Source organism: Diabrotica undecimpunctata, chromosome 2 (assembly GCF_040954645.1).
Source record: "Diabrotica undecimpunctata isolate CICGRU chromosome 2, icDiaUnde3, whole genome shotgun sequence".
Lineage (NCBI taxonomy): Eukaryota > Metazoa > Arthropoda > Insecta > Coleoptera > Chrysomelidae > Diabrotica > Diabrotica undecimpunctata.
The window spans coordinates 144633736-144660310 of record NC_092804.1 but is presented as its reverse complement, the minus strand read 5'-3'; the positions used below and the strand labels follow the sequence as shown (position 1 = coordinate 144660310).

At 33.3% G+C, this 26575-nt stretch overlaps 2 protein-coding genes across 3 annotated transcripts in view; one reads left to right on the top strand and one right to left on the bottom strand.

The window, feature by feature from the left end:
- spn-E (tudor domain containing 9 protein spindle E) overlaps positions 1–26575 on the bottom strand; it is a 117502-nt gene that overhangs the window by 29150 nt on the left and 61777 nt on the right. For both annotated transcript variants that reach the window (XM_072523635.1, XM_072523636.1), the window contains exons 12-13: positions 6526–6729; positions 1711–2117 (exon numbers count right to left, since the gene is read on the bottom strand). In XM_072523635.1, coding sequence (XP_072379736.1) covers positions 1711–2117; positions 6526–6729 — 611 coding nt within the window. The remainder of the gene's footprint in view (positions 1–1710; positions 2118–6525; positions 6730–26575) is intronic.
- LOC140434984 (cathepsin B-like) lies at positions 14844–26482 on the top strand. Its single transcript, XM_072523637.1, has 5 exons — positions 14844–14975; positions 18851–19187; positions 20650–20850; positions 24173–24434; positions 26219–26482. The coding sequence occupies exons 2-5, from the start codon at positions 18861–18863 to the stop codon at positions 26443–26445; spliced, it is 1017 nt and encodes a 338-aa protein (XP_072379738.1). The 5' UTR covers positions 14844–14975; positions 18851–18860; the 3' UTR covers positions 26446–26482.

Here is a 26575-nt window from a genome sequence, read left to right as displayed (position 1 = left end):
TTATGTTCGATCCAAAGTAAATTTTACGAAATATTCGACCTTCTAGCTTCTTTTGGCACACCCGGTTGCACTTTGACGAAAAATTTGCACCTCCAAAAATTATGCTCATTTTCATAGTTGATTTTCTCGTGAACGGATTAACGCATTCGTTTCTGGTATTTGAGTTTGGGTCTTACAAACCCTGTGAATTTCCTTGACAGCAAGAGCGTATTTGGTGTATTTACGTGGAGGCTTTGTTAATAGCGGAAAGTAGGTACATTACACAAATTTTGTCTGACCACGGTGTTCATTTCGCACCTTATATAGGAATTAATTTCGTCTTAATGTATGATAACGCCAGGCCTAACGTATCGTGAGTCCTTACTGAATATTTAGGTGAAGTAAATATTCAGACATTGAATTGGCATCTGGCCCCACCTGACATCCTACTGGAAACTTTGACATCCTAATTATTCAAAATATGTACAAAACCAATCGCGACGCAAAAGCTAAATGCCATTCATATGTGACACTCTCCTGTAAAGTCTTAATTTCAGCTTTTAACATGTAACAAGTAAAATATCTGGACACGCAAAAGGCCCCCAACATGTGAGGCTTTCTATACTCCATTCGCTTAGCTCGGGCATATTTTGACAGATTCATTGTCGGAAACCTACAACACAACAATTCCTACTTCTCAGTATTAATAGCTCAAGTATCCTGCTTTTGCAGACTTCTTTCTTTAAAAAAAGAAGAATTATTCTAAATAGTGGAAGTGTATACTAAACCCATCAAATTTTGAGTAGTGTATATTTAAAAAATATATTTTAGTTGTTATAATTTAACATAACTATTTATTATATGGTGCAGATAAATAAATATTGATTGTCGGTAATTCGCAAAGTTCTATCTTATTTACTATTTAGTTTGTTTACTATTAATATTGGCTATGAGTATGTGTGCTTGGTTGTATAGTAATTTACAGCCACTTTTAGTCTGTCAAAAAGTAACTAACTTCTCAAAAAAATAATTACTAAATTCACTAGACAGTTCGGACTGGGAATAACGAACCGAGTATAAGCACATACATCATAAGAAAGTAAGAGCACAATTTGAAAGCGCTTTTCTACTGCAGACGATGAAACAAATTAGATAACTAAAGATATGTTCCAACCGCATCAACTACTTCTTAACATTGATCTGACAATTTATTTGTCGACATTTATGACAATAAAAAGAGATCAAAGAAATAACTTTTGTAAACTCTCATTGTACGAGCTGAGATACTTTACACGGTTGATTTCCTCAATTCTTTGAATGATTCTAACAGACAAATGATGGGGTACCAATCAAGATTGACAGTCCTGTTATTTCCAAGAACGAAACAAATACAATTTTCCGCTGTTTACTTTTTCATGTCTGGCACAATTTTAAAGACGTCTTTTGAAAGATAGTAGTTCCCTATTTTTTTCAATCCATCTTTATGTCAATAAACATGAGATCTTTTCAGGGAAAATCCTTGTGACCCTCAAATGATTATTGTATAGGTATGTTCGCCAGGAAAAATTTATCTCCAAACACACTTCCACATAAATTGCCTAAAATCTCTCAGATTTTAAATCTTTCAGATTTTTGGCAATTTTTTTTGAAAAATTTTTATTTTTATATTGAGAAATTCTATGAAAACATTGGTTATTTTAAAATTATGTTTTAAGGACGTGATAAACTTACGGTAATAAGTGTAGCTGAAATGGGTGCTGAAGTTGCCTCTTCCTAATAGCTTCATAAACTTCCCGTGGAATTTTTCCAAGAATGGTGTCAGCCACCATCTGTCTACCATTGATTGAAATAGCCATTCTATTTTGGATATGGCTCAAAACTTTGAATTCAACGTAGATTTTATTGCTTGAGTCAAAACCTATTGATATATTAGTATTTCTATCATTTTCATTTTTGAAGAGACTCTTAATAGCTCTAATGTAAAGAGGACCGGGCTGTTCAGAATCCATTCCCGTAAGATAAACTGAACGATATGGATCCCGACCTCCAACAGCTCTAACATGTTGCTTGTCGTCGACTTCATTTGGATTTATTTCTCTTATAAAAAAATTGGGGTAAAATGCCCCAGCGATGATCATCTAAAAACAATGTTTAATTTTAATGAAACTGAAACGAATTTAATATAATCATATCAGGTGAATATCGAAAGAATGAATAGGTATATATTTATTGAATAAACATTTCAATATTGAATTAGAGAAAGCCAAACGTTGCTTTTACAATGACATTGTCCGCCCACCAAAAAGACATAGATATGTTGTTGCCACATTGTTTGCATATTAATTTTTACTCGGACACGTCAGGCAATTATCCAACACTTGAATAACTACTTGTTTCTACTAGGGCAGTACCAAAGTGGAATACCTTACCTTAGTGGAATACCAAACGAACTAATTAAAAACGGAACGGAAAAGTTATTCCGCATGCTACATAGAATGTTCGAAAGAGGACTAAATGGAGAAGAAATACCTGCGGAATGGACACAAGCATACATCACATCCATACATAAGAAAGGAAACAGGAAAAAATGTGAAAACTATAGAGGAATTAGTATAATATCGTCGGTAGGTAGACTTTACGGGAAAATTATTAAAGAAAAACTAGAAACTGAAATAATAGGAAAAATTGGAGAAGACCAAGCAGGGTTCACAGTAGGAAAATCATGCCTAGATCATACGTACACATTAGAACAACTGATAGAGAAGAAAATGGCAAAAGGTAGACCGGTCCATCTGGCCTTTGTTGATCTAAAGAAAGCATATGACTCAATACCTAGAGTCAAATTATGGGAAGCAATGAATGATCTCGGAATCCGACAAACACTAATAAAAGCAGTTAAAGCACTATACAAAGAAAACAAAGTAGCTATTAAATGTGGAAATAAAGCCTACAATCCATTTAAGACGACAAAAGGACTTCTACAAGGCTGTGCTACGTCCCCTACTCTGTTTAAAATATTCTTGGAAAAGACACTCAAACCATGGAGGAGAAAGTGCGAAGGAATGGGCATACCAGTAAGAGACGAATACCTATACACCTTAAGTTTTGCCGACGATCAAGTAGTCATCGCACAAGATGAAGAAGATCTCAGCTTTATGCTAAGAAAACTAGAAGAAGGATATAAAAACAACGGAATGGAAATAAACTTAGAGAAAACCGAATACCTAACAACAGAAAACAAGGATATGAGAAACCTAGAGATAGACGAGGGAAGACAAATAAATGGAACAGATAAATTCAAGTATTTAGGAACCATAATATCGAACCAGGGAACAACAGAAGAAGATATAAACAACAGACTGAGACAAACAAGAAACTGTATAAGACAACTAAACTCAGTGTTGTGGGATAAGAACATTACGATAAAGACAAAAAAGAGAATATATAACACCCTGACAAGAAGTATCCTGACATATGGGTCCGAAAACTGGACAATAAACAAGAGACAGAATTGAAAACGCAGAGATTAAGCGGAGAATGGGAGTGCAATCAGACATAATCGACTATATAGAGGAGAAGAGACTATCCTGGTACGGCCACGTCAGAAGAGCGGACAGAGGACGCTGGATAAACAAAATCACAGAATGGAGCCCGATTGGAAGAAGAAAGAGAGGAAGACCCCGAAGGTCATTCAGAGATGAAATCGACGAGGCTATGGAGAAAAGAACACTGCGAGATGGAGACTGGAATGACAGGGAAAATTGGAGAAAACGGTTGAGTGAAGGAAGACAGTGAAAACTGTGGAAATCCTTAGTAGTAGTAGTTCTACTAGGGCAACCAAATAATATTTTTCCGGTATATGTTGCGGAGTTTAATTATAGTTAGAGTATTTCAAAACCCGACCGACAACACTTTACTACAGATAATTTTAAATTTACAAAAATGTACAATATTCCTCCTCTACTTTTTGCGACAATAGAGAAAAAAAAATAAGATTTTTATACATTTCCGAACAGATTTCATCGATTCCTAGGGCTTTAGTATATTTTAGGACTGTATTGAGTTTTAGGATATCATTTGACACTTCTTCTCTTGTTGGGTCTTCACTGTGTAGTTGACGTTGTAGATTTTGTTGATTGTCTATGTTGTAACCCCCTTTAATATCGTTTATATTTAGATATTTGCTGAAATGGTGTGCACATCTGTTAAGAACTGATTTTATCTTCTTCTTCGCGTGCCATATCAGAATTATCCAACGTTGGCGATCGCCATTGCGAAGGCTTCTCGATCTTCAGCAATATGGAATAATTGTCCCGCATTTGATATCCGAGTCCATTCACGAATGTTCCCCAACCAAGAAACCCGTTTCCTCCTACACCTCTATGGCCCTCTATTTTGTCTTTAAGGATCAGTTGTAATATTTTATATCGACTTCCCCTTACTATATGTCCCAGATAAGACATTTTTCGACGTTTAACAGTCTTTAGCAGTTCTCTATCTTTATTGAGGCTCCTTAGTACTTCTTCATTAGTTTTCCTTGCTGTCCAAGCCCACATTTCCAATGCTTCAATTTTGTTCATAATCCATACTTTTAGCGTCCACACTTCTGCACTATATAAAAGTAGGGACCAAATATAGCACTTAACCACGGTTTGTCTTATTTCTAAACTGAGATGATTATTGCAAAGAAATTACTTCATTTTTATAAAAGTAGTCTCAGTCATTGCTATTTTACGTTTTATTTCTATGTCAGGATCTAGTTGGTCCGTTATCACGTTCCCAAATATGTCATTTTGTGAACTTTCTCAACTTGGATTCCGTTTCATTGAATCTTTGCATCGGGATGTGGGTCACGACTAAACACTAAAAATTTGGTTTTTTTGAGTTTATTTTAATGCCCATTTCCTCTCCTACTTCGTGAATACGATCAAGCAGAATTTGAAGACCTTCAATATTATCTGACAGAATTACTGTATCGTCTACATATCTAATCACATTAAGTAGTTCCCCGTTGATTTTTATTCCATATGGTTTTCTCTCAAGTGCCTTTTTAAATAACTGGTCCGAGTAAACATTGAATAATGTTGGCGACAAAATGCAACCTTGTCTGACTCCTCGTTGTATGGAGATTTCATCGGTGTAGTTATCTCCAATTTTTACGAGAGCAGTTTGACTCCAGTACAAATTTTGAATGACCCGAATATCCTTGTCTTCTATTCCGATATTTTTCAGTATTTTCATTAATTTTACATGCTATACTTTATCGAATGCCTTTTCGAGGTCCACGAAACATGCAAATACATCTTTTCTTTGGTCACGGCATTTTTGTAATAGGATGTTAAGCGCAAAAAGTGCCTCCCTGGTTCTCATAGAATTTCTAAAACCAAATTGGGTATCTGCGAGATCTTCGCATTTGCGTCTAATTCTGTTGCGGAGTATTCTTAGGAAAATTTTAAGAGTGTTGCTCATTAGGCTAATTAATCGATATTCTGAGCATTTTCTCGCATTGTGTGTTTTAGGTATTGCGACAAAGATGGATTTGAGCCAATTTGTGGGAATCACTCCGGTGTTATTTATTGAATTAAAAAACTTTTATGTTATCATCCTCTATTAGTTTCAGTAACTCAGTTGGTGTATCATCTGGACCACTAGCTTTTCTAGTTTTAGCATTATTTATAGCGTGTCCTACCTCGCATTGAGTTTTTATCATGTAGAATTTCACCGTTAGTGTCTTTACAAATTTTTAATCGTGGCTATTATTTTTGGATTTGTACTATTTCCTCGTTTCATTTTTATCGAATAAACTCTGTATCTCATTGAGAGTGTTCTGTTCGTATTCCCTCTTCTTACGTCGATGGATACGTATTTCCTGTCTTCTATGACGTCTATACTCTTCTTTTTTTCTCCGTGTACAACCTGCGTCGATGGATTTTTGATATGTTGCGTTCTTTCTATTTGTGGCCATTTCTCACTCATAATCAAACCAATTATATCTTTTTTCTGACTTGGTTTTGCCCAATATTTCAACCGATTTCTGTAACACAATATCTCGTATATTTGCCTATAGTTGGTTAATATCTTTTTAGTTTTCTAAGTTTTCTGTCCTTATTTGAGCTTCTATTTGCTGTCTGTATACATTTGCAATGTCGAGATCTTTTAGTTTATTAATTTCAATTTTTGCTCTCCTTTTCCCCGATACCTATATACTGATCAGTATCCATGTTTGCTCCACTAAAAGACCTAACATCTAATAAGTTACAGCAGTGTCTTTCATCGATGATAATATGATCTATTTGGTTAATCGTTTCATTATCAGGAGATTTCCAAGTTCCCTTTTATATATTTTTATGATATATGTATATAAAGCAACGAGAAATCAGGAGTTTTTCTTCGATAGCGAATTAGGTAAACAAGGTAACTTGAAAAACACTATATTTTACACTCTTTATGTAGAGAAAATACGTTGAAATAAAAGTAGCCGATTGCGTTTGTTTTTTTAAATGATTTTTAATTAAAAGTTAAAGAAATACAAAATATTTAACTTACCTTCAATATAAGAGGCTTTTCGTCTATTTGTAATTCCGTTTGTCCATGGATCTGTTTTATGTTCATAAATTCCAAACGCTGATTAATTTCTTTAACCATTTGTTGCCATTCTCTTAAACCTTTTAAACTAACAAGGTTTTTCGAACACCACTGACGTTCACCATGTACATCAAAACTTCCGTCTGCTTTGCATGTTTGCCATACCTGTAAGTAAAAATTATTATTCCAGAAAGTGTTCTACAATGTTGAAATAAAGATTCATATTCAAAGAAAACTTTAAAGAAAAACTGTATTTTTATGGCGATAAATTATTTTAATTTGTAAAAGGCGATGTATATATAGCACAATTCTTTTTATTTTTATCTCTATGCTGGGTCGGCTTTCCCAATTACATTTCTCCATAAGTTTCATCTTGGGTCATATTAATATCAACATCCTTTATTGACATGTCCTGTCTAAGCGTCTCCCTACAGGCATTCTTCTGCCTACTATTCTTCGTTCACAAATTGTTGAGAGCACGAAATATGCCTCAAACTCATAAAACGGTCGTAAATCATAGGCGTTCCTAAGGTGTTTATTCATTAAATAATAATATAATGTTTTAATACTGTTATATATAATATTGATAATATTTTAATACTAATATATTTAGCAAAAAAACAATTAAAACTTTCACGACTAATGTTGGTTATTATATTATATTAATAAAAATAAGAATTTAACCAATAACAATTTTGTAAATAAGAATACCTTATCTCTTTAGATATTTCAATACTAATCTTTGCGTTTAATCACTTTACTAGAAAACCTGGAATTCATATCCGAAGGTACCATTCGTTGCAAGATAATTAAGATGGAATTCCCCAGATTTTTAATAATATATTCGACACTTAACTTGAAAGGGTGAAGTTATTACGAACGAAAACAATTTTTTTGTTTAGTACGTTTTTGATCGCATGTAATTTACGGCTCGTCGGTGTTTCCGCGTCTACGGCAGTAATTAGCGTCTCGAATATTTCTTTTGCGAATTATATGCAGTGCGTGAGTGATTTTTTATTCCATATACCTACGAACATATACGTACCTTTCGCTCGTGACTTTCTGCCCTGAGTAATAGTGTAATCTTTCATTCTGCGTTTAAATTTTTCAAAAATATTTATTAGTTTTCTCAGGATTCGAAAATAATGGATACATTTAAAACACATTGGAAATTTTGCCAGGCGACATTTGGCGCCTTTTTCCTTAATTAAATAAATGTATATTTTACAAATGGCAAGAAACTTTTTATTTTTGAATAAAATAAATAAGTTTTATTAAAAAATACAATTTACATAAGTACAATTTAAAAAATATATTTATTTAGTTCAAATAAATGTTTCAATCATATACTCTACGACACTGGTCGTTCATCTCTAACAATGTAACAATTCAAAATACCCCCGTAATAGGATTATAAGGTATTGTTTTCCTTCAGATATAAGGTGGGTTAGTTGAAAACGTCTTAAACCATCAGTTTTAGGTTGGTTTTTACTATTATATCGTATTACCTATCCTTTCTGTATTTCAGTTTTCTAATTAGGGTTAAACTTGTAGTGAGCTATCAACAAATTGTGAACCGACCATAGAAGATCAGCGATTCTTCGTATTGGGTATTTAGCATCTCGACGTTGAACATGTTCGAACCATCTTAGTCTATACTCTCTCATTTTTCAATCAACTGTGGCAACCACTAGATTTCTCTAATACACTCTGTTAAAGTCTTAACATACCATCAAGAATTATTTATTCTTTCTGTTACAATTAAGAATTAAAAAACGAAAACATGTTCATGTCTTGTCTTAAATAAAACCAGTTTAAGAAGTCCGTTTTTTCAACTAGACACCTTGCTTGAAAGGTTAAAATTGATATTTGACCTACTTTACCTTCACTAAAAGGCAGGCTTAATGTCTACCTGAAAGTGTGTCATTAGGTTTAGAGTTTTCGAAATTCTTATTTATAAGGTAAATCTTTCAGTTTTATTGTCTTACTTATGTATTTTCTTCATAAATATATGGCAAAAAATTATTTATTGCTGATATTGTAAGCCACTGTATGACAAAACGTTAAAGCTCGTTACAGCCGTTAAAAACGTGGAATTTGGCGGTTTTGGAGCATCCGGGTATTCTCTCGCCAACATCACAGTGTAATCTCTATCATTTTGCAATTTATACCCTTACTATAAACGTAAAACACTCTTCGCACATAGCAGAAAAATAAGAATAAACTAAATTTTAGTTACATTCGTTTTGTAACAAAGTGCTACTTTTGTAACAAAATTACTTTATACAATAAAGTGCTTTTAAACGCATCAAACATTATTTACTACCAATTCGACTTAGAGGTTTCGACGAAGGATTCTTCAATCCAAGTCTTCATACCCAGTCAGTTCCAACGTCTGGTTCGTCACTTATGTTGTAGAAAGGAGACAGTTCACAACACACTCTTTCTTAATTTTATCCTTTCTTGTCCATATGCATTCATTATTAATATTTCTTTGTAACTGCTCAAGTGGCAGTGGCAACCTTCAGGGCAATTTTCGGAAACGTTTTTTAAATTTGTCGCCACACTTAAATGAAAGTGCTTAGCTAACCAACATATCCGTGCAAAATTTTTAAACTCAGATTTTGAAAAAACTATTTGTCGGACAGACACCCCTTGCGGATGTTTAAACAACATTTATTAACAGGGAAATAATATTATGTACAATAATTTTTCGAGCGGTAAGGGGATAACATAGCTTTATGGTAGTAACCAAATTTTGTTGAATATACATCCTTACTACGTGCATTTACTAATTGCTGAGGAAGTTCTGGCTTATTTATATTTTTTTAATTGTTCTAAGCAAAGTTTTGTTTGTCCAGTTCTCTAGCAAGATCAAGCTTTGTAAAAAAATTGTCGGTAGTCACATTTCTTTCTGATCCTTCCATTCGATTTGCCATCTCTAAGACAACTCGCTTGCCTTGGTTGCGTTCGCGTTGGTCTATGGTTTTACCACTATATATTTGGCAATTTTACAAATATGAAGTTTAACTGTCGCCTGCTGCCGAGATCTTTATCCCGTACTTTCCTGGTTTGAAGGTATATATTGTTTAAATGAGCACCTATCACGAAAAGTAAGGAGCTGCTCATTTTCGTAACGTATGTATGAATCTTGTAATGCGGATAACCATATGTATTTAAAAAAAAAATTTAATTGGTGATAATGTTTCTAAATCTGGACTTCTTCTGGCTTCAGTATTATCAAACCGCAGACATTGGGAAATTGTGGGGAATCACACAAATGGGCAATATATATATATATATATATATATATATATATATATATATATATATATATATATATATAGATAGAACGTTTATTGACCACTTTACATAAAGTTTGAATATATATATATATATATATATATATATATATATATATATATATATATATATATATATATATATAACCCAGCAGCCAAACAGGATGGAGTTTTAAACAACGAAATAAAAAATATCCACAGATCTACCGAAAATTTCAAAACTGAATTGGTTGAATCAACACATTCCGGAGGGCGGATGACACCTACAAACAGCGAAATTCTCGAGAAACCGAGGACTATAGAAGAACACGTCCATATCCGCTACTGGGTCGCATTTGATAAAGTCTGTTTTTTTTTTGTAGACGAAACATCAGGAGCAAACAATTCATGTCATGGCATATAAACCTCGGTACGACTGTACTCATTAGTTTGAAGAAAATCTATAAAATATTAAAAACGGGAAGATATATAGAAACACAAAAAACAAAATAACAATTTCATCAACCTACTCTTTCAAACACCTGGTAGTTCATTTTAGAAAAAAAAACTTGAAGTAGTCAATGTAAAACATCTGTTAGAATCCTTGTAAGGTAATTCACATTTTTAAACATAGTAATCGAAAAAATTCAAATGATGTAAATACCACTTGATTTATTTATATTTGTTATCAATTGTTTAAACCTATGTTGATCCGTAGCAGTATTTTACATTTTTTAATCTTCATATTTTAGATATAATAATTCTAAATAATTATTGCAGTTTATTAATTAAAATGTTAGTTACTCAAATTACGTAATTTAATGGTCATCTGACCTCATCATGTGGCAAGTTCTTTCAGATCGAAAACGTTCTGAAAATTTATAATTTATTTTAGATAATTTTTAAAACATTTTAATAATAAAAAATTTTATACCATTTTACAAAAAGAAGTTTTTACTTCATTCTAAGCTTTTTTAAGAAATAAAACGAAAATGCAAGACTGATAAACAACAATACTATTACAATATATGCATAGAAATTGAAAGCCTCAAACAACAAGGGAAGCGTTTTATGACCAATTACAATCAAGTAATGCCCGGTATTAACCAAAAACATAATGATAATGTTAAAAAATGGAGAACTGATGATCAACTTCTGCACGAATAACGAACTAAGAATAAACAACACATTTTTTGACCACAAAGACCAACAAAATATACATTTAATAACACCCGTGAACAAAGATCTATGATAGATTATGTTATAACCAACAGAGATATACAATCGAAAATAATCGACGTAAGATGCCTCAACTCAGCAGATGTATGACTCGACCATAGCCTAGTATCATGTAAAATAAGAATAATCCTGAAATACTTCCCACTCAAAAGAGCGGCGCCAACACAAACAAAAATCAAAGTCGAAGGAATAAATACGGAATCCACGGAATACTTATACAGAAAAAGAATATCAGAGAAGATCGTTGGGAATAAAATATTAGAAAACAATAACATCGATGAAAGCTGAAAAAACTCAAAAATAATATAATTAACGCAGCAATAGAATCACTTGGAGAGAGGAAAGTAACGAACACTAACATATAAAAAAACACCATGGGTTAGAGAGGAAGTGAAGACAAAATGTGAAGAAAAGAAGAAAGCCTGTTTACAACACAGAACACAACAAACACAACAGGCATACCACCACTATAAACGAATCAGAAATGAAACGAATGCCGAAAAAAGGAACACTGGCAAAGTTTCCCAAAACAGATGGAACACGACTTCTACGGAACACAAAGAGAAATATAGAGAATAATCAGAAGACAAAGAACAGAGATGAACGAATTAATAACAACGAAACACATTCAGAAGAAAACATGGGCGGACTACTTTCGATCTCTATTTGCTTAAGGTGACGATAATAAAGCACCAACACCAGAGGTGACAGCAAACTAAGAAATGAATATTGGGGAGGAAGAGGTAAAAGAAACATTAAGCAATTAAAAAAAAATCACCAGGAGAGGACAGAATACCGAACGAACTCCTAAATTACGGAGGACCAGATCTGACCAAATAACTACTAAACCTAATAAAAAAAATAATCGAACAAAACAGAATTCCTCAAGAATGGAGATCAAGCATCCTAATACCTTTCGGTAGGAGGACATCCTATTACGGAGGACCAGATCTGACCAATAGACCAATAGAAATAGAAAAAGTAGAGACATACAAATATCTGGGAACCTGGGTTGATGACAAAAATGACCAAAGCAGAGAAATCAAAGTCTGAATTGAAACTGCAAGGCAAGCATTTGTGAAAATGAAGACAATGCTTACCAACAGAGACCTTCAGTTGCATCTCAGATTGAGGGCTCTAAGATGTTACATATTTTCTATCTTACTATACGGAATGGAAGCTTGGACATTGAAGAAACAACACATAAGAAAAATAGAAGCGTTCGAAATATGGTGTTACAGAAGAATATAAAAATTCAGTGGGTTCAAAGGATTACCAATGCTGAGGTACTACGACGTCTAAATAAGGAATTAGAAATTATGAACAGCATAAAAAGAAGAAAACTAGAGTATTTGGGTCACATAACCAGAGGAGAAAAATATGAGCTGCTGAGAATTATTATGCATTATTATGCTGAGAAGCATTGGAAGAAGACGCATCTGCTGGCTGAAGAACCTTAGAGAATGGTTTAACTGTAGTTCACTACAACTTCTCAGAGCAGCAGCCAACAAAGTGACCATAGCCGTTATGATATCCAACCTCCGATAGGAGATGGAACTTTAAGAAGAAGATCTGACCAAATAACTACTAAACCTAATCAAAAAAATATTCGAACAAAACAGAATTTCTCAAGAATGGAGATCAAGCATCCTAATACCTTTCTTCAAAAAGAGAGACAAATCGGACCCGGAAAATTACAGAGGAATTAATTTATTAAACACAACACTAAAATTAACAACCAAAGTGTTTACAAATAAATTGAATAATTTATAATGAGGCAAGTGCAAGAGAAATCATTAGAATACAGCAAACCGGCATATCTATGTTTCGTGGACCTTATAAAGGCATTTGACTGGGTCAAATTAAAAGACGTTATCCCCTTACTGTACGCAAGAGAGATACCCTTAGGAATAATCAAAACGATCGAAAATATCTACCAAAACAACACAATAAAAGTAAAAGTAGAATTAACCTACCCTATTGAAGCTGGCAATGGGATAAGACAGGGAGATTTCCTGAGTCTTCTATTGTTCAACCTGATTATGGATAAAATAATAAAAAAAGTAAGAACTAAAAAAGGATACCAAATGGGAGACAAACAACTTAAAATTTACAACGTATGATGCACTAATTTAATATAACCACCAGAAAATTTAACCTGATAATTTCCCCAAAAAAGACAAAATGCATGGTTACAACAGCAAATTTACTAAGATGTAAATTGGAGCTGGAAGGTCAGATAAATAACAGAACCGCATCCTAAATGAAACAATATGAAGAAATAAAAATATCGGGATATAAACGAAAGGCACAATTTAAAAAGTCATCATACCAATAATGACATACGCGGCAGAAACAAGACCTGACACAGAGAGGACAAAAGTCAGAAACAGCAGAGATGAAAACACGAAAAATTGATGGTAATATACTATGGGACAGAGGGACAGAGCTAAAAGTACAGATATACGACGTAGATGCAAGTTGGAGAACATCAAGAACTGGGTAAAAAATAGAGGAGTAGAATGGAACGATCATATGTCGCCAATAGCTTAATTCCGGCTTTACGATTGGTCAAATTACAACCATAATTGCAGCCAATGGTATTGCAAGAGATTGGATTTTGATTCCGGCTTTACGATTGGTCCAATTGCAACCTAATTGTAGCCAATGGTATTGTCCGAAATTGAGCATTGGCTGTCGTGCAAGCTCCAATGGCAGAGCGCCATGGAGCACTTGATCTACTTAATTTCGTAAAAGTATAGGTGCACGGCGGCCAAAAATTCGTTCTGGTCTGAAGAACGCTCCGCAGAACCAGCCTTCTTGTCATTAGAGACCTTCTGGTTGATTTAGTTCCCAGAAACTCTGCTTTTTATTGCACCTAACCGCTATCCTTTTATTTCAAGTTTTCTAGCGAGACTTAGTCTAATTTATATTTAAATTGTATTTATTTCAGCATTTTCGACTTACGATATTTTTCAGGTATTTATCGGCTATCGAAGAATTTTGGTAAGATATTTATTTCCGATTTAATAACTTAGAAGAATTTGCATTATCTGGTTGTTTCTTTCAGGATTTTTCTAAGTTCTTAAACGAACTTAGAATAGTTTTCTTATCTGATTTATTTGGTATTTTTCAGGGAATTTTAACTTAGCATAATTTCGTAAATTATTATTTTTTCTCTTTCAGATTCCGTAAGCTCCTGAACGGAACTTTCTGACAAATTATTTCTTTACCTTTAGGGACTTTGAAATATTTTCGGATGTAAAATAACTTAGGATATTTTTTTCTAATATTTATTCTTTTTAAGGGACTTTGAAATAATTTTCAGACCGAAAATAACTTTGAATAATTTTACTAATATTTTATTTTTCTTTTAGGAACTTTGAAATATTTTTAGTATTTTATTTTTCTTTATTGGCTTTGAAATATTTTTGATATAAAAATAACTTTTGGGAAACATTTTCACTTTTTTTCATTTTTACTTTTTTTGTTTAATTAGTCTTAGGTGTCATAACTAATAACTTCCTCTTACAGATTCTTAGTTCTAAGATTAATTAGCACTTTTCTTGCAGATTCTTCAGACGCCGTTTATATTTTTTAATTATATTTCATTAAACTTGCTTCTATTTCATTACAAGCGATTGAAATCAAATAATGTCTGGGATTTAGTATCTTTCAAGTGGTTTAGGATTAGTCTGATAAAATATTTTACCGCTTTATGTATAGGAGATTTAAATACAAAAACTGGAAATCCCAAAGGTGATCATTTTTACACAATAGACCTAATATTTTAGGTTGAATTAAAAAATTTTTTTGATACACGTGACTTGGTATATGATATATAAATGGTGTTTACTTATTTTTTTTTACATTAGAAGTCAGTGAATAGAGGTAAGTAGCCATAATACAGTTTATTAGTACTGTTCGTCATGAAAATACTTTTTTAATTAATAGAAATTCGAGAAAAAACGTCAAGTAAATTTTCCAATTTATTTAAAATGGCTTAAAAAATATAAAATATTTTGAAAAGTATTTAAAAATAAACAAGACCCAAGTTTTTTTAATTTTCTTTCTATTTCTTAATTTATTTATTTATATGTTAATTAGGTACTAATTATAGAATTAAAGTATTTTCAAGTATTTTAATTTCTCTAATTGTCACTATTTTCACATGTTTTTACCCAATATTACAATTCGGAAATATTAATTTACACAATTAAATCTAATTTATAATATACTTATCTACAAAATTAGTGGAATACTCTGTCCAATTTTCAGAATTTAATTTTTGTTAACTTTTTACCATAACTTGCAGAAAAAAAAATTTAAAAGTATTTATATCAAAACAATGTGAAAAATAACAAGACAATAAAGAGTTGCACCTTATAATTTAAGTTTATAAACCACATGTAAACTGTTTAACAATTGTTAAACATACTAGTTAAAAATTGACTATCTTACGTTTTATGATTATGATTGATGATGAATGTTTTTATATGGTTCATCATAATAATTTAATATGATAAAATCGTCAAAGAAAATTACTCTGAACATCTAAAAATTATACAAACAATCTGAATTTTGGTGAAAATGTCAAATTTAGGACCACAGAAAATATACAAAAAAGTTTACCACTTTTACCCCTGGAGCTTCTCCCTAAAAGCCCCCCTCGTAGGTTGGGGATAACGGAAAAGATCGAATTACCAAGAATCTTTACTATGTAGAAAAAAATGTTTCAAATAAAAAATGTTGCTAAAATAATTTTGAACAAAATTGTTTATTAGCACTTTTTATGTAGAATGAACCGTTCTCTCAGAAACAACGCTTGAAGCGACCGGCGATTTTGAATGTCAGTTACGCGTGCGAAAAATTCGATATCTTATGATCAGAATGTCCTATCGACAAAACTCAAAATGTGTTTTAAAGGTGAATAGTGCAGCTTTCGTAATCATTTTTTGTGTTTTACGCAAATTAAGTCAGTTGTTATAAAGGTGTTAAATACATAAACGCCAATTTTTGCCATTTTTTACGATTCTCATGAGATCAATAAAATTTATCACTTTTATTGACCTGTCACTATAGAATTTCGATTGCTAGAGATTCTGTTAAAACTTACAGCATGTAATTTCGGTTTTGAGTTTTGGCAACAAATGTGATGCATTACAAACAATGTAAAATGTTTAAAACTGCTTTTTTAAGATTACAAAAGTACGTTTTTCGAAAGTACACAACTTCAGCTACAAACTCCAGCCAGCACCGTCTTCATGGAGGCATTTCCAGTGACGTGCGATTGTTTGTAATGTGAAAGATAAAACTAATGTGTTTTTAGGCATATTTCACATGCTTCATATTTATTTGTCAAAACTCAAAATCGAAATTTAGTATTTAAGGTTTGAAAGACTAAACCCTAAAAATAAAAATTCCTTTACGACACGGTCACTGAAAGGGATAAATTTTATTGATCTCACGAGAAATGTTAAAAAGTGACAAAAATCGCTCAACCTTTATTTATTGAACATATTTATAGAAACTGCATACAAAAGCTGCACTCTTCAGCTTTAAAACGCAGTGGATAGGACACTCTAACCAAAAGATATCGAATTTTTACTGTTTTACTTTTACGAGTAACTGACATTCAAAATCGCCGGTCGCTTCAATCGTTGTTTCTAAGTAAACGGTTTATTCTACACAAAAAGTGCTAATAAACATTTTTATTCATTATTATCTCAGCGACATTTTTTATTTGAAATATTTTTTTCTACGGAGTACAGATTCTGGGTAAATCGTTTTTCCCCCTACGTTATTTGTGGTTCCAAAATTGACGTTCACTGCAGAATTCAGCTTGTTCATATGATTTTTAGAGGTCTAATCTCTGGCGACGACTATACGAATTAGTGCCACTGAGTCATGAGTCAAGGTTGAGTCAAGCTCTAAGAAACTCTTCTAAGCGTCAAAATAAAATTCTTGGTTAAATAAATTTTGATCAAAACTTATTGGAGAAATAAAACTTCATATCTACAGATGTCTACATAGAAACTATTATAATTAGCACTAAATACATGTTTCCCATATATAATTTTTCCATTTATACAATTAATTTCCTCAAAGAAAATATACCACGCATATAAAATCCTAACATGTAAAAACAATCAAAAGATACAATTAACTCTAAATGTTGCCAATTCTAAAAAGACAGTTTTTATTATATTACCGCCATCCTTCTCCAACCTTCTCTATCCAAAACATTCTTTTCTCGTGGATTTCGGTCATTTATCGCTTTTCTGATATTCTCATTTCATGATTTGCGTAATCGACCTCATTTTCTTCTTCCTGGTGGTCTCGAATGAAATATTGTTACAGGCTTGTCAGGCAATCTTAATAAATGTACAAACCAAGGACCATTTTTCTATTCGGTCAACCACCGTATCTACTGCTTTCATTTGAGTTCTTACTTCTTCAGTATCTTTCTTCTCTTGATATTCTTGCGCTTCTTCTTATATAATCCATTTCTACCGTCAAGAACCTTCTTTTAAATCTATATTAATATTCCACACTTCTAAACCTTAGCTCAAAACTGATTTCACCACAGCTCTATTTAATATTCTTAATTTCATTTGAGATATTTTTATGCTACCAGAATAAATTAAGACTTCATACATTTTTTCTACTTTGTTGAAGTGTGTGTTCTATTTCTGTTTCTCTTAATTTGTTCTTATCAAATTGTTCTCCAAGGTATTTGAGTTTCTCCACTTTATTTATATTTCGTAATCGTTAACCATCACTAGCGTCGTTGTTTACTACTACATAGGTGCTCTGTTTTATTCACACTTATCTGTAATTCCCATTTTTATATTCATTTTATAGCCTTTTCACGATGACTCTAAATCATATCAGTCCTCGGCTAATCTAATACTTGATCTTCTGAAAAACTGAGTTAAAAAATACTCGAATTGCTGTTCTTTATAGGTATTTCCATTCCACTACACCACGTTTTCCAACTTTGAAGCATAGACATATATATTAACATAGACTGAACATGTCAGCAACGAGCAGTGACAACATCTTTTGCCGGTTGTTCGATCTGTTTCTCTCTAGCGCATTGGAACTCCCCACTCGCTATCTCTCGAACACATATGTCTGCAGACGATATATCTGGTGTAAAATCGCTTTGATCCTCTCCAATTTTATGACCGATAGGTACCCTTATTTTATTATTAATAACTTAACTGATCAGTCAGCTTAATGTACTATTTACACTCAAACCTCGATAAAAATTGGTATCTCTTCTATTCCCTCTCTAAAATCGATATTACAGGCGCCGTTTTCCACTTGAAGGAAATCTGTATTTTTTTGACGTTTTTTGAAATTTTTCATTAGCTATGTTTTTCTATTTCATAGACAAGGCCCTCCTGTCTTTGGTAATTCGACAGGAATATTTCCAGGGCCTGGCGAACGGCCGAATCGGCGAAGAACCGGCCAAGGGGCCTAATATAAGAAGAATGCCTTTTATTATTTTTTTTTTTCAAATATTTTTATTATAATGATCGTATACCATGTGCTATTACATCGTTTTGTACATTTGTCACTAAGATATTCATTAAAGATAAGAGAAGCTAATATTCAGCTACGTATATAGTATTATATTTAGCGTTAAAAATATACGTCAGATCGTCAGTTCCTCTTTTAGTAGTTCCCAATGGCATCCGTATAGATTTATTCACAAGTATAATATAAAGATAAATATAATAACTCTCCATCTTTTACAGATTCACAAAAATGAAGGCGGCTTTTATTATTACACTAGTACTACCTGTTGTATTAAGTTATAAAGGTAACTTAAATCCTCTTTCAAATGACTTTATAAACTATATCAATAGCAAACAAAGCACATGGGTTGCTGGAAAGAACTTTGATGAGAACCTTTCAATCCAAGAGATCAAAAATTTATTAGGAGCAAAGAAAGGGAAATTAGGAGTGGCTAAAGAAATTATACACAGTGAAAATATAGAAATTCCCGATTCTTTTGATGCAAGGGAAAACTGGAAAGAGTGTTCAGATGTTATTGGTACTATTGCAGATCAATCTTCTTGTGGATCTTGCTGGGTAAGTAATATATTTAAATAAGTAAGAGAATATATATGTATATATATATATATATATATATATATATATATATATATATATATATATATATATATATATATGTTAGACTCCTAAGTGGACCATAGAACTTCAGTGAAAACGCACCATCGGGTTGTATTTTGCGCTAAGGCCTTCACCTCATTCCAAGACTTTCCTTGACCTTTTATCTCATCCATGATGGATCTTCTCTAAGTTTGTACTGGGCGACCTCTTTTTCTTCTTCCTTGGGGATTCCACTCTAGGGCAATCTGCAATACTGGAATTATTTTTTCTGAGTGTGTGACCAATCCAACCCCACTTTCTGGACTTTATTTGATGTTTTACCCTTTTTTGTTCGATCAGGTGTAGCAGATCTTCGTTTCTGATGATGTTAGGCCAAGACCTGCAGTTTATCTGTAAGGTTTCACAGATAAACTCAGATAAACATCCGTAGAGCAGACATGACATTTGACTGGAATATGCGGATCTTTGTCCTTGTAGTATACTCGCCAGATCTCCAAACAGGGTTGTGCATGCTGAATGCTTGTTGAACTCGTCCTCTGTACCTCCGCTTTCTGTTATGACACTTCCAAGATACATAAAGTTTTCCACATTTTCAATCTGCATGTTGTTGATAGTAAATAGCGTGTTGTTTCTTGCATTTACTCTCATGGATTTGGTTTTACTAATATTGAATTTCAAACCTACTTTATTGGCTTCAGTGGAAAGTGTGTCCAATTGATCAGCCATATCTTGGAACCTTTGTCCTAACAGGCAGATATCATCGGTGTATTCCAGATCGCTTAACGTCCAAGTCCGGATTAACCTGTGGTTAACGTCCATTGTATCCCTCTTGTGTCGGAGTCTAGTTTGGAGAGAACATAGTCTACTGCTATGTTAAAAAGAAACGGAGAAAGCACGCATCCCTGTCTGACTCCAGTAAGTATGTCAAATTCGTCGCTGTTGATTCCATTGTATGTCACGCTGCATTTTTCCTCAGTGTTCAGTGACTTTATAATGGAAATTATTTTATGCGGGATGATAGTTATATATTTGATGCAAATATATAACTTGAATAAACGACTTATATATGACCTAACGTTTTAGATTAGAACAATGCTAAATTTAGGTCGGTCAGATAGCCAAGCGGGCTAGGCGGCTGATTATCATTCGCTTCACTGCGAATGGTTCAGTGGATGTGCGTTCGAGCCCCAGCTCTGTGTACAGAAAAATGAAAAGGCTAACGCAGCAGTTTAAAATTCTAGATGAATCTGCGGCTTAGACTGGAATATGTTGGTGTCTGATCGGCCTATGGTGGAGCAGAACGGCAAGAGATAAGGTCTTGCGGCTCAATGATACTCCATAGATCCCTACCAAAAGGGCGTGACGCCTAAATACCGGTGTATATATATACAATGCTAAATTTAAAGAGATTCGTTTTTAGGCCGTCGCCGCAGCTTCTGCAATGAGTGACAGACGATGCATAGTATCCGAGGGAAAGCTCAAAGTACCTGTTTCTGCTGAAAATTTAATGTCTTGCTGCTATGCCTGTGGATATGGATGCGAAGGAGGATACCCAGATATGGCATGGATTTTTTGGGAACGTGAAGGAATTCCTACAGGAGGTCTTTATGGCAGCAATCAGGTAAATTTTTTTATCATTAATTTCAATACAGAAAATAAATTGTCGATACACAATAGTATGGCAGTTCTGGCAGCAGGAGGTCCGATCAACAAGGCCAACCGCCTTACTAGTTAATATTAAAATTAAATTTCCACCAATTCATGACTAGTAGCAGAAGTTATGTAAAGTGTCAATTCAAATCTAGTGAAACCAAATTGAAAATTGATTGGGAAAGGCAGATTCATTTGAAACTTTGTAATCAATTATTTGCCACTCTCAAGTTTCAAATTTGCTCATGGCTCAACTGATTAACACTAAACCAAAAAATTTTTTTCGCGGTTCATTAATATTTATGAATGGTTGTGAATATTAGTACTTAACTATTATGCCTTATTAGTTAAGATGGGAAAATTATAAGTGTTTGGTAGTTGAACGTCACACCATAAGCAAAAACCAAAAAGTGTTCGCTCTGTTTAGACTGGGTGGCGGTGCGTTGTGAGTTGTCTATGTACTACATTAAAGCTAAAAGAACGCAACAACAGTATTCAAATTCTCTGTTGTGCCGAAAATTCATTCACTTCAGTATGCGATAAGTTGATTATAAAATGAATATAATAAATATTTGATTATAAAATTATAAAATGAAGGAAAACGATGAAATATAATGTTTGACATTTTACAGATTTTTAAATGTTGCGTTCTTTTAGTTTTAATGTAGTTCATAGACAACTTACCACGCACCGCCACCGAATTGATTACCTTTATATCGAATATACCAATACCAATATACCAATGTACATACATCGCATGTCTTAGTTGATCGAAACAGAAACTGTAGATTCGTTCGTATACGCACATTACATAGTTGGATATGTGAACTTAAAGAAGATTTAACAGTACCACGTGAAACCTAATTATTAAGAGAAACTATTAACAAAGAAAGAAAAATTTCGTGATCTGATAAAGAAAATAAAGTTTTTTTCGAGAAATATATAAAAGGCCAAAGCAAAAACACAAAAACCAAAAAAGAAAAAAATAATAAAACAACAGCCACAGTCCAGTATTTATATTGGTGATGGTCTTGTAATGATATTGGTTGTGTGCGAAACCGTTCATTAAATGTTTATTCGCAAGGACTTCACGCATTTGGAAGGATACCAAAAGTATTAACTGTTGATGCAGAAATAAAAGTTTATATGAAACACATTTTCAAGGACAGACTTTTCTAAAAGTGATAACTGAACTCTGGTTTATTACTGAACTAAAAGATTTGTTTTAATTTTCAATAGTATAACTATCATGTAGTGTAAATTATAGAGTGCTAGTCAAAAGTCCGTTACCCCCTCGTATCTTTTGAACGGTTATTGCTATAATAGTGAAATTTGGAGGGAGGTAATAAACAGACGTAGGCTTCGCAACTAGTCATAACAGGTCACGTAATAGTGACAGATAACGTTACAGCGCCACTGTGACAGATAATTTTAAATAGAACCTTATGACAAGTGGTACCTTGTTTGAAAGGTATTAATAAATATTTAGCAACGAGTTCTTATAGCAAGTGTTCAAAATGTGCTCCATCTACTTTCTGACAGTAATGCATCCTATTTCTAAACTAAAAATTTATTTAAAAATCCTTTATAAAAGGTATATAATTAAAAAGGACTTTATACAGGATTTTTAAATAATTTTTTTACAGAAAAAGATCTAATTGTGTGATGTCCGGTGACCGAGTTGGCCATTTTATCGTACCTCGTCGTCCAATCCATCTACCACGATATTCCTCATCTAGGTAACGTCTTACTGGACCATAATGGTGTGCAGGAGCACCATCTTGTTGAAACGTTATTTCCAAGTTGCCGAATTCATCGGGATTCTCCTCCAGAATTTCGAGCATTAAAGGTTCAATTGCATTTTGGAACATCTCCAGATACACTTCACTGGTTAAGTTAGTATTGTGAAAAACAGGCCCAACTATGTAGTTTCCCAAAATTCCTGCCCAAACATTTATTTTTTTCAAAATTTAGTATGTGTTTCATGTAAGACGTGAGGATTTGTGTCACTCCAATACCTTACATTATGTGTGTTAACATTTCCATTGAGAGAAAAAGACCTTTTGACAATAAAACAAATTGTTTTTATGTAATCGAGCTGTTGGTTAATTTTATTGGACATATTTTCACAAAATTCTAGTCTTCTAGGTCATCATCTGAAAGTTGGTCTTCTTCTTCACGTGCCATCTCCGCGACGGAGGTTGGCAATCATCATGGCTATTCTGATCTTATATGCTGCTGCTCTGAATAGTTCAAAGTTCATAGCTCTGAAAGTTGGTGCACAATTTTTAATTTGTATGGATGAAATTTGTTTTCAGCCAACACTCGGTGTAATGTCTTTTAACTGATACCGTAGATAGATGCAACTTGGTCTGTGAAAGAAGTAGGGTTCACTACTAATTCTGAAATTATGTCAATTTTTTTGTCATCACTAATTGTTGGTCGACTAGATCGTTTGACATCTTGAACACTATATGTTTGTTTAAACTTCCGAAGAAGCTTCCTCAAATAAGGTCATGATGTAGGGCGATCGGGGTACCTCTCATTAAAAAGACGTTCCGTTGCATGGAAATTATTTCCACATTCACCAATTATTAACACAGCTGCTACTTTGTGAGCTACAGTAAGTACCATCCTGCCTTTGTAAAAATTTAAACGTCTCGTTAAACAATAATTAAACTAAATATTAACTAAGAACAACTAACTAAAAACAACTTGACTAAACTACTTGAAGTGACTAAACTAAGCAGGAACAGTGAAACTAAATATTAACTAAACAAAATTAGTATGATTGAATAGGTATATTAAAATAATTGTAGTTTCGCATTTAATTAATAAATATTCTAAGGTACGCCTCTGGTTAATTGTCAAAAAAGTTGACGTTGACGTAAAATACAATTTTAGTATTTATTTAATTTATTCATCAAAATGAGCTTAAACTCAAATAAAATTAGTATGGCTGAATGGGTATTTTCAATATCTTTCAAACGAGGTATCACTTACCATAAGCTCCTATTTAAAATTATGTCACAGTGGCGCTGTAACGTCATCTGTCAGTATTACGTCACTTGTTATGACTAGTTAAGAAGTCTACGTCTGTTTATTACCTCCCTCCAAATTTCACTATTATAAGTATAACTGTTCAAAAGATACAAGGAGGGGGGAACGGACTTTTGACTAGCACTGTATAATAGTGAAAGTAAAGGGTTCATTAAAAATGACAATTCACCATTAATTAAAACCAGGAAACTTACATAAAGTTATAATATATCGCTAAAAATATATTGTTTTAGGGTTGTCAAACTTATTCGCTTCAGCCATGTGAACACCATTCAAATGGTACTAAAGTACAATGCAGCACTTTGGACTACGACACACCTTCTTGCAGAGATACATGTGACGATTCCACAATCGATTTTATGTCCGAGTTAACTTATGCTTTAGGTTCAGTGCGTTCCTTCTATTCAGTTGCTGATACTCAAAAGGAAATATTGACGTATGGTCCGGTTGAAGCGGCTTTTGATGTGTACAGCGACTTCGTGAGTTACAAAAGTGGTAGGTATTAATAGTTATGGAACAAGTGCAAAAACTAGTATTTATCGCGTGCGACACAAAATTGCGTGTTGGACAACACTTGGTATATGTACATAACCTTTTTTTCAGGCTGAAATATTGTTTGCAACATTCCAGTTCATTTGCAAGTGAATACTCTACTTATCCCTCTGCTGCTGTAGACGATTTTCATCCAACCTTTCGTTTGAGATCACTCATTGTAAAACTTTAAATTGTGTAATTCTGTTACTATAACTGCAATTGCATCAAGCAAATCATGATAGCTGCGAATGCGTATTTTGAGGCACTTACGTTTGTATTCTTAATTTGGAATGATATTAATACAATTTTGAAGCATTTCTTAATATGTAATTCCATAATCCAGTATACAGAGTTTTATATATGGAACGCCGTAATTATCTCGGAAACGCAATTAATATAAAATAGATTAATTAATAGAAAATAGATTAAATATCGCGTCTGTTTGAATCTTGATGTTTGTTATCAGTATAGAAACATTGCATTAATGAAATAGAAATAATTTTTTTTTAAATAAAAAAATATTTCGGTCTTAAAATTAAAAACTATTTTCTATTAAAAAATACTGCTCCACGGCACTACCGTCCAAGGTGGACACGGGCCTGACTCCAAAGCAGATTGATTTTAAGTCTTCTTCGATGATGTCTGCCTCTTGGAGTCTCTCGGTAGAGTTTATTCTTTCCACGTGACCTGTCTATCTTAGCCTGACTAGTCCGATCTGCGCTACCAGGTTAGATTCTCCATAAATCATAATTAATTCGTTGTAACTTCTAATTCGTCACACTTCTTGTTTATGAACAACTCCATATACCTATATTCAAATGGTTCTTTCTCATCGCAGTTGATTTTCGCTCTTTCTTGTATATTTCTGCCCCATAGAGTGCGCAAATCTTACCATCACTTTGTAAACCATTTAGTAACCGCACTTTAAATATTTTACTTAGTTCGAAGAATCACCTATTCCTGGCTGGCATACTTGCCTTGATTTTTTATTCGATTGAACTGCTGGCACCCAGGTATTTGAAACTGAACCAGTGCACGACTCATAAATTTTATATAAATAAAAAAAAATAGGAACTCAATTATTGCTAGGTTATTGTACTTCTTCTTCTTCTAGTGCCGTCTCCACTAATGAAGGTGGCTATAACCATTGCAAATTCGTCTCTATCTTCTGCTTTTCTTAAGAGCGTCTGTGTGTTTAACCCGGTCCAGTCGAATGTTTTTCGGTCAGGATATATGTCGTCTACCAGGACCCCTTTTTCCTTCGATTTTACCCTTCATAATCAGCTGCAACAACTCGTACTTATCATTTCTAAGCATGTGCCCCAAATATACTGTCTTTCGCCGTTTAATGGTGGTCAAAAGTTATCTGTCTCTTCCCATTCTGTGCAACACCATTTCGCTCGTAATATGATCGGTCCATGGTATCTTCAAAATTCTCCTAAAAAGCCACATCTCAAAAGCTTCCAGTTTTCTCATTACGTCAACATTAACAGTCCAGGCTTCGACACCATAAAGAAGAATAGAGTGGATATAACATTTTACCATCCGATATCGGATTTGCAGATTGAGTCTTTGGTTACTCAGAAATTTCCTCATCTTCAAAAAGGCTGCACTTGATTTCGGATTCAGATCTTTCGTAATCAAGACTCCTAAGTATTTCATTTTGTCCACTTGCGCAATATCTTCAATATATGGTTATTGTACTATATATTAATAAATTAATGTATGAAATAAATTTATTTTAGGTGTTTATCAACACGTCGCTGGAGAATATTTAGGAGGGCATGCTGTCAGAATTTTAGGTTGGGGAGAAGAGAATGGAGTTCCTTATTGGTTGGTTGCTAATTCATGGAATGAAGATTGGGGAGACAAGGGATTGTTTAAAATACTTCGAGGACAAAATGAAGTAGGTTTCGAGGAGGATGTTGTTGCTGGACTTCCTAAGTACACAAGATATTGGTATTACGTTTAATTACGTTTTATTTTAAAATAAAAAACTTGATTTCTAAGCATGAGTTTTATTTGAGCAATTTTATTTGGATCATATACGAAGGCTCTGGAGAACAGTCTAGCCGAGACATTAAAGTGTACTATAACAGATG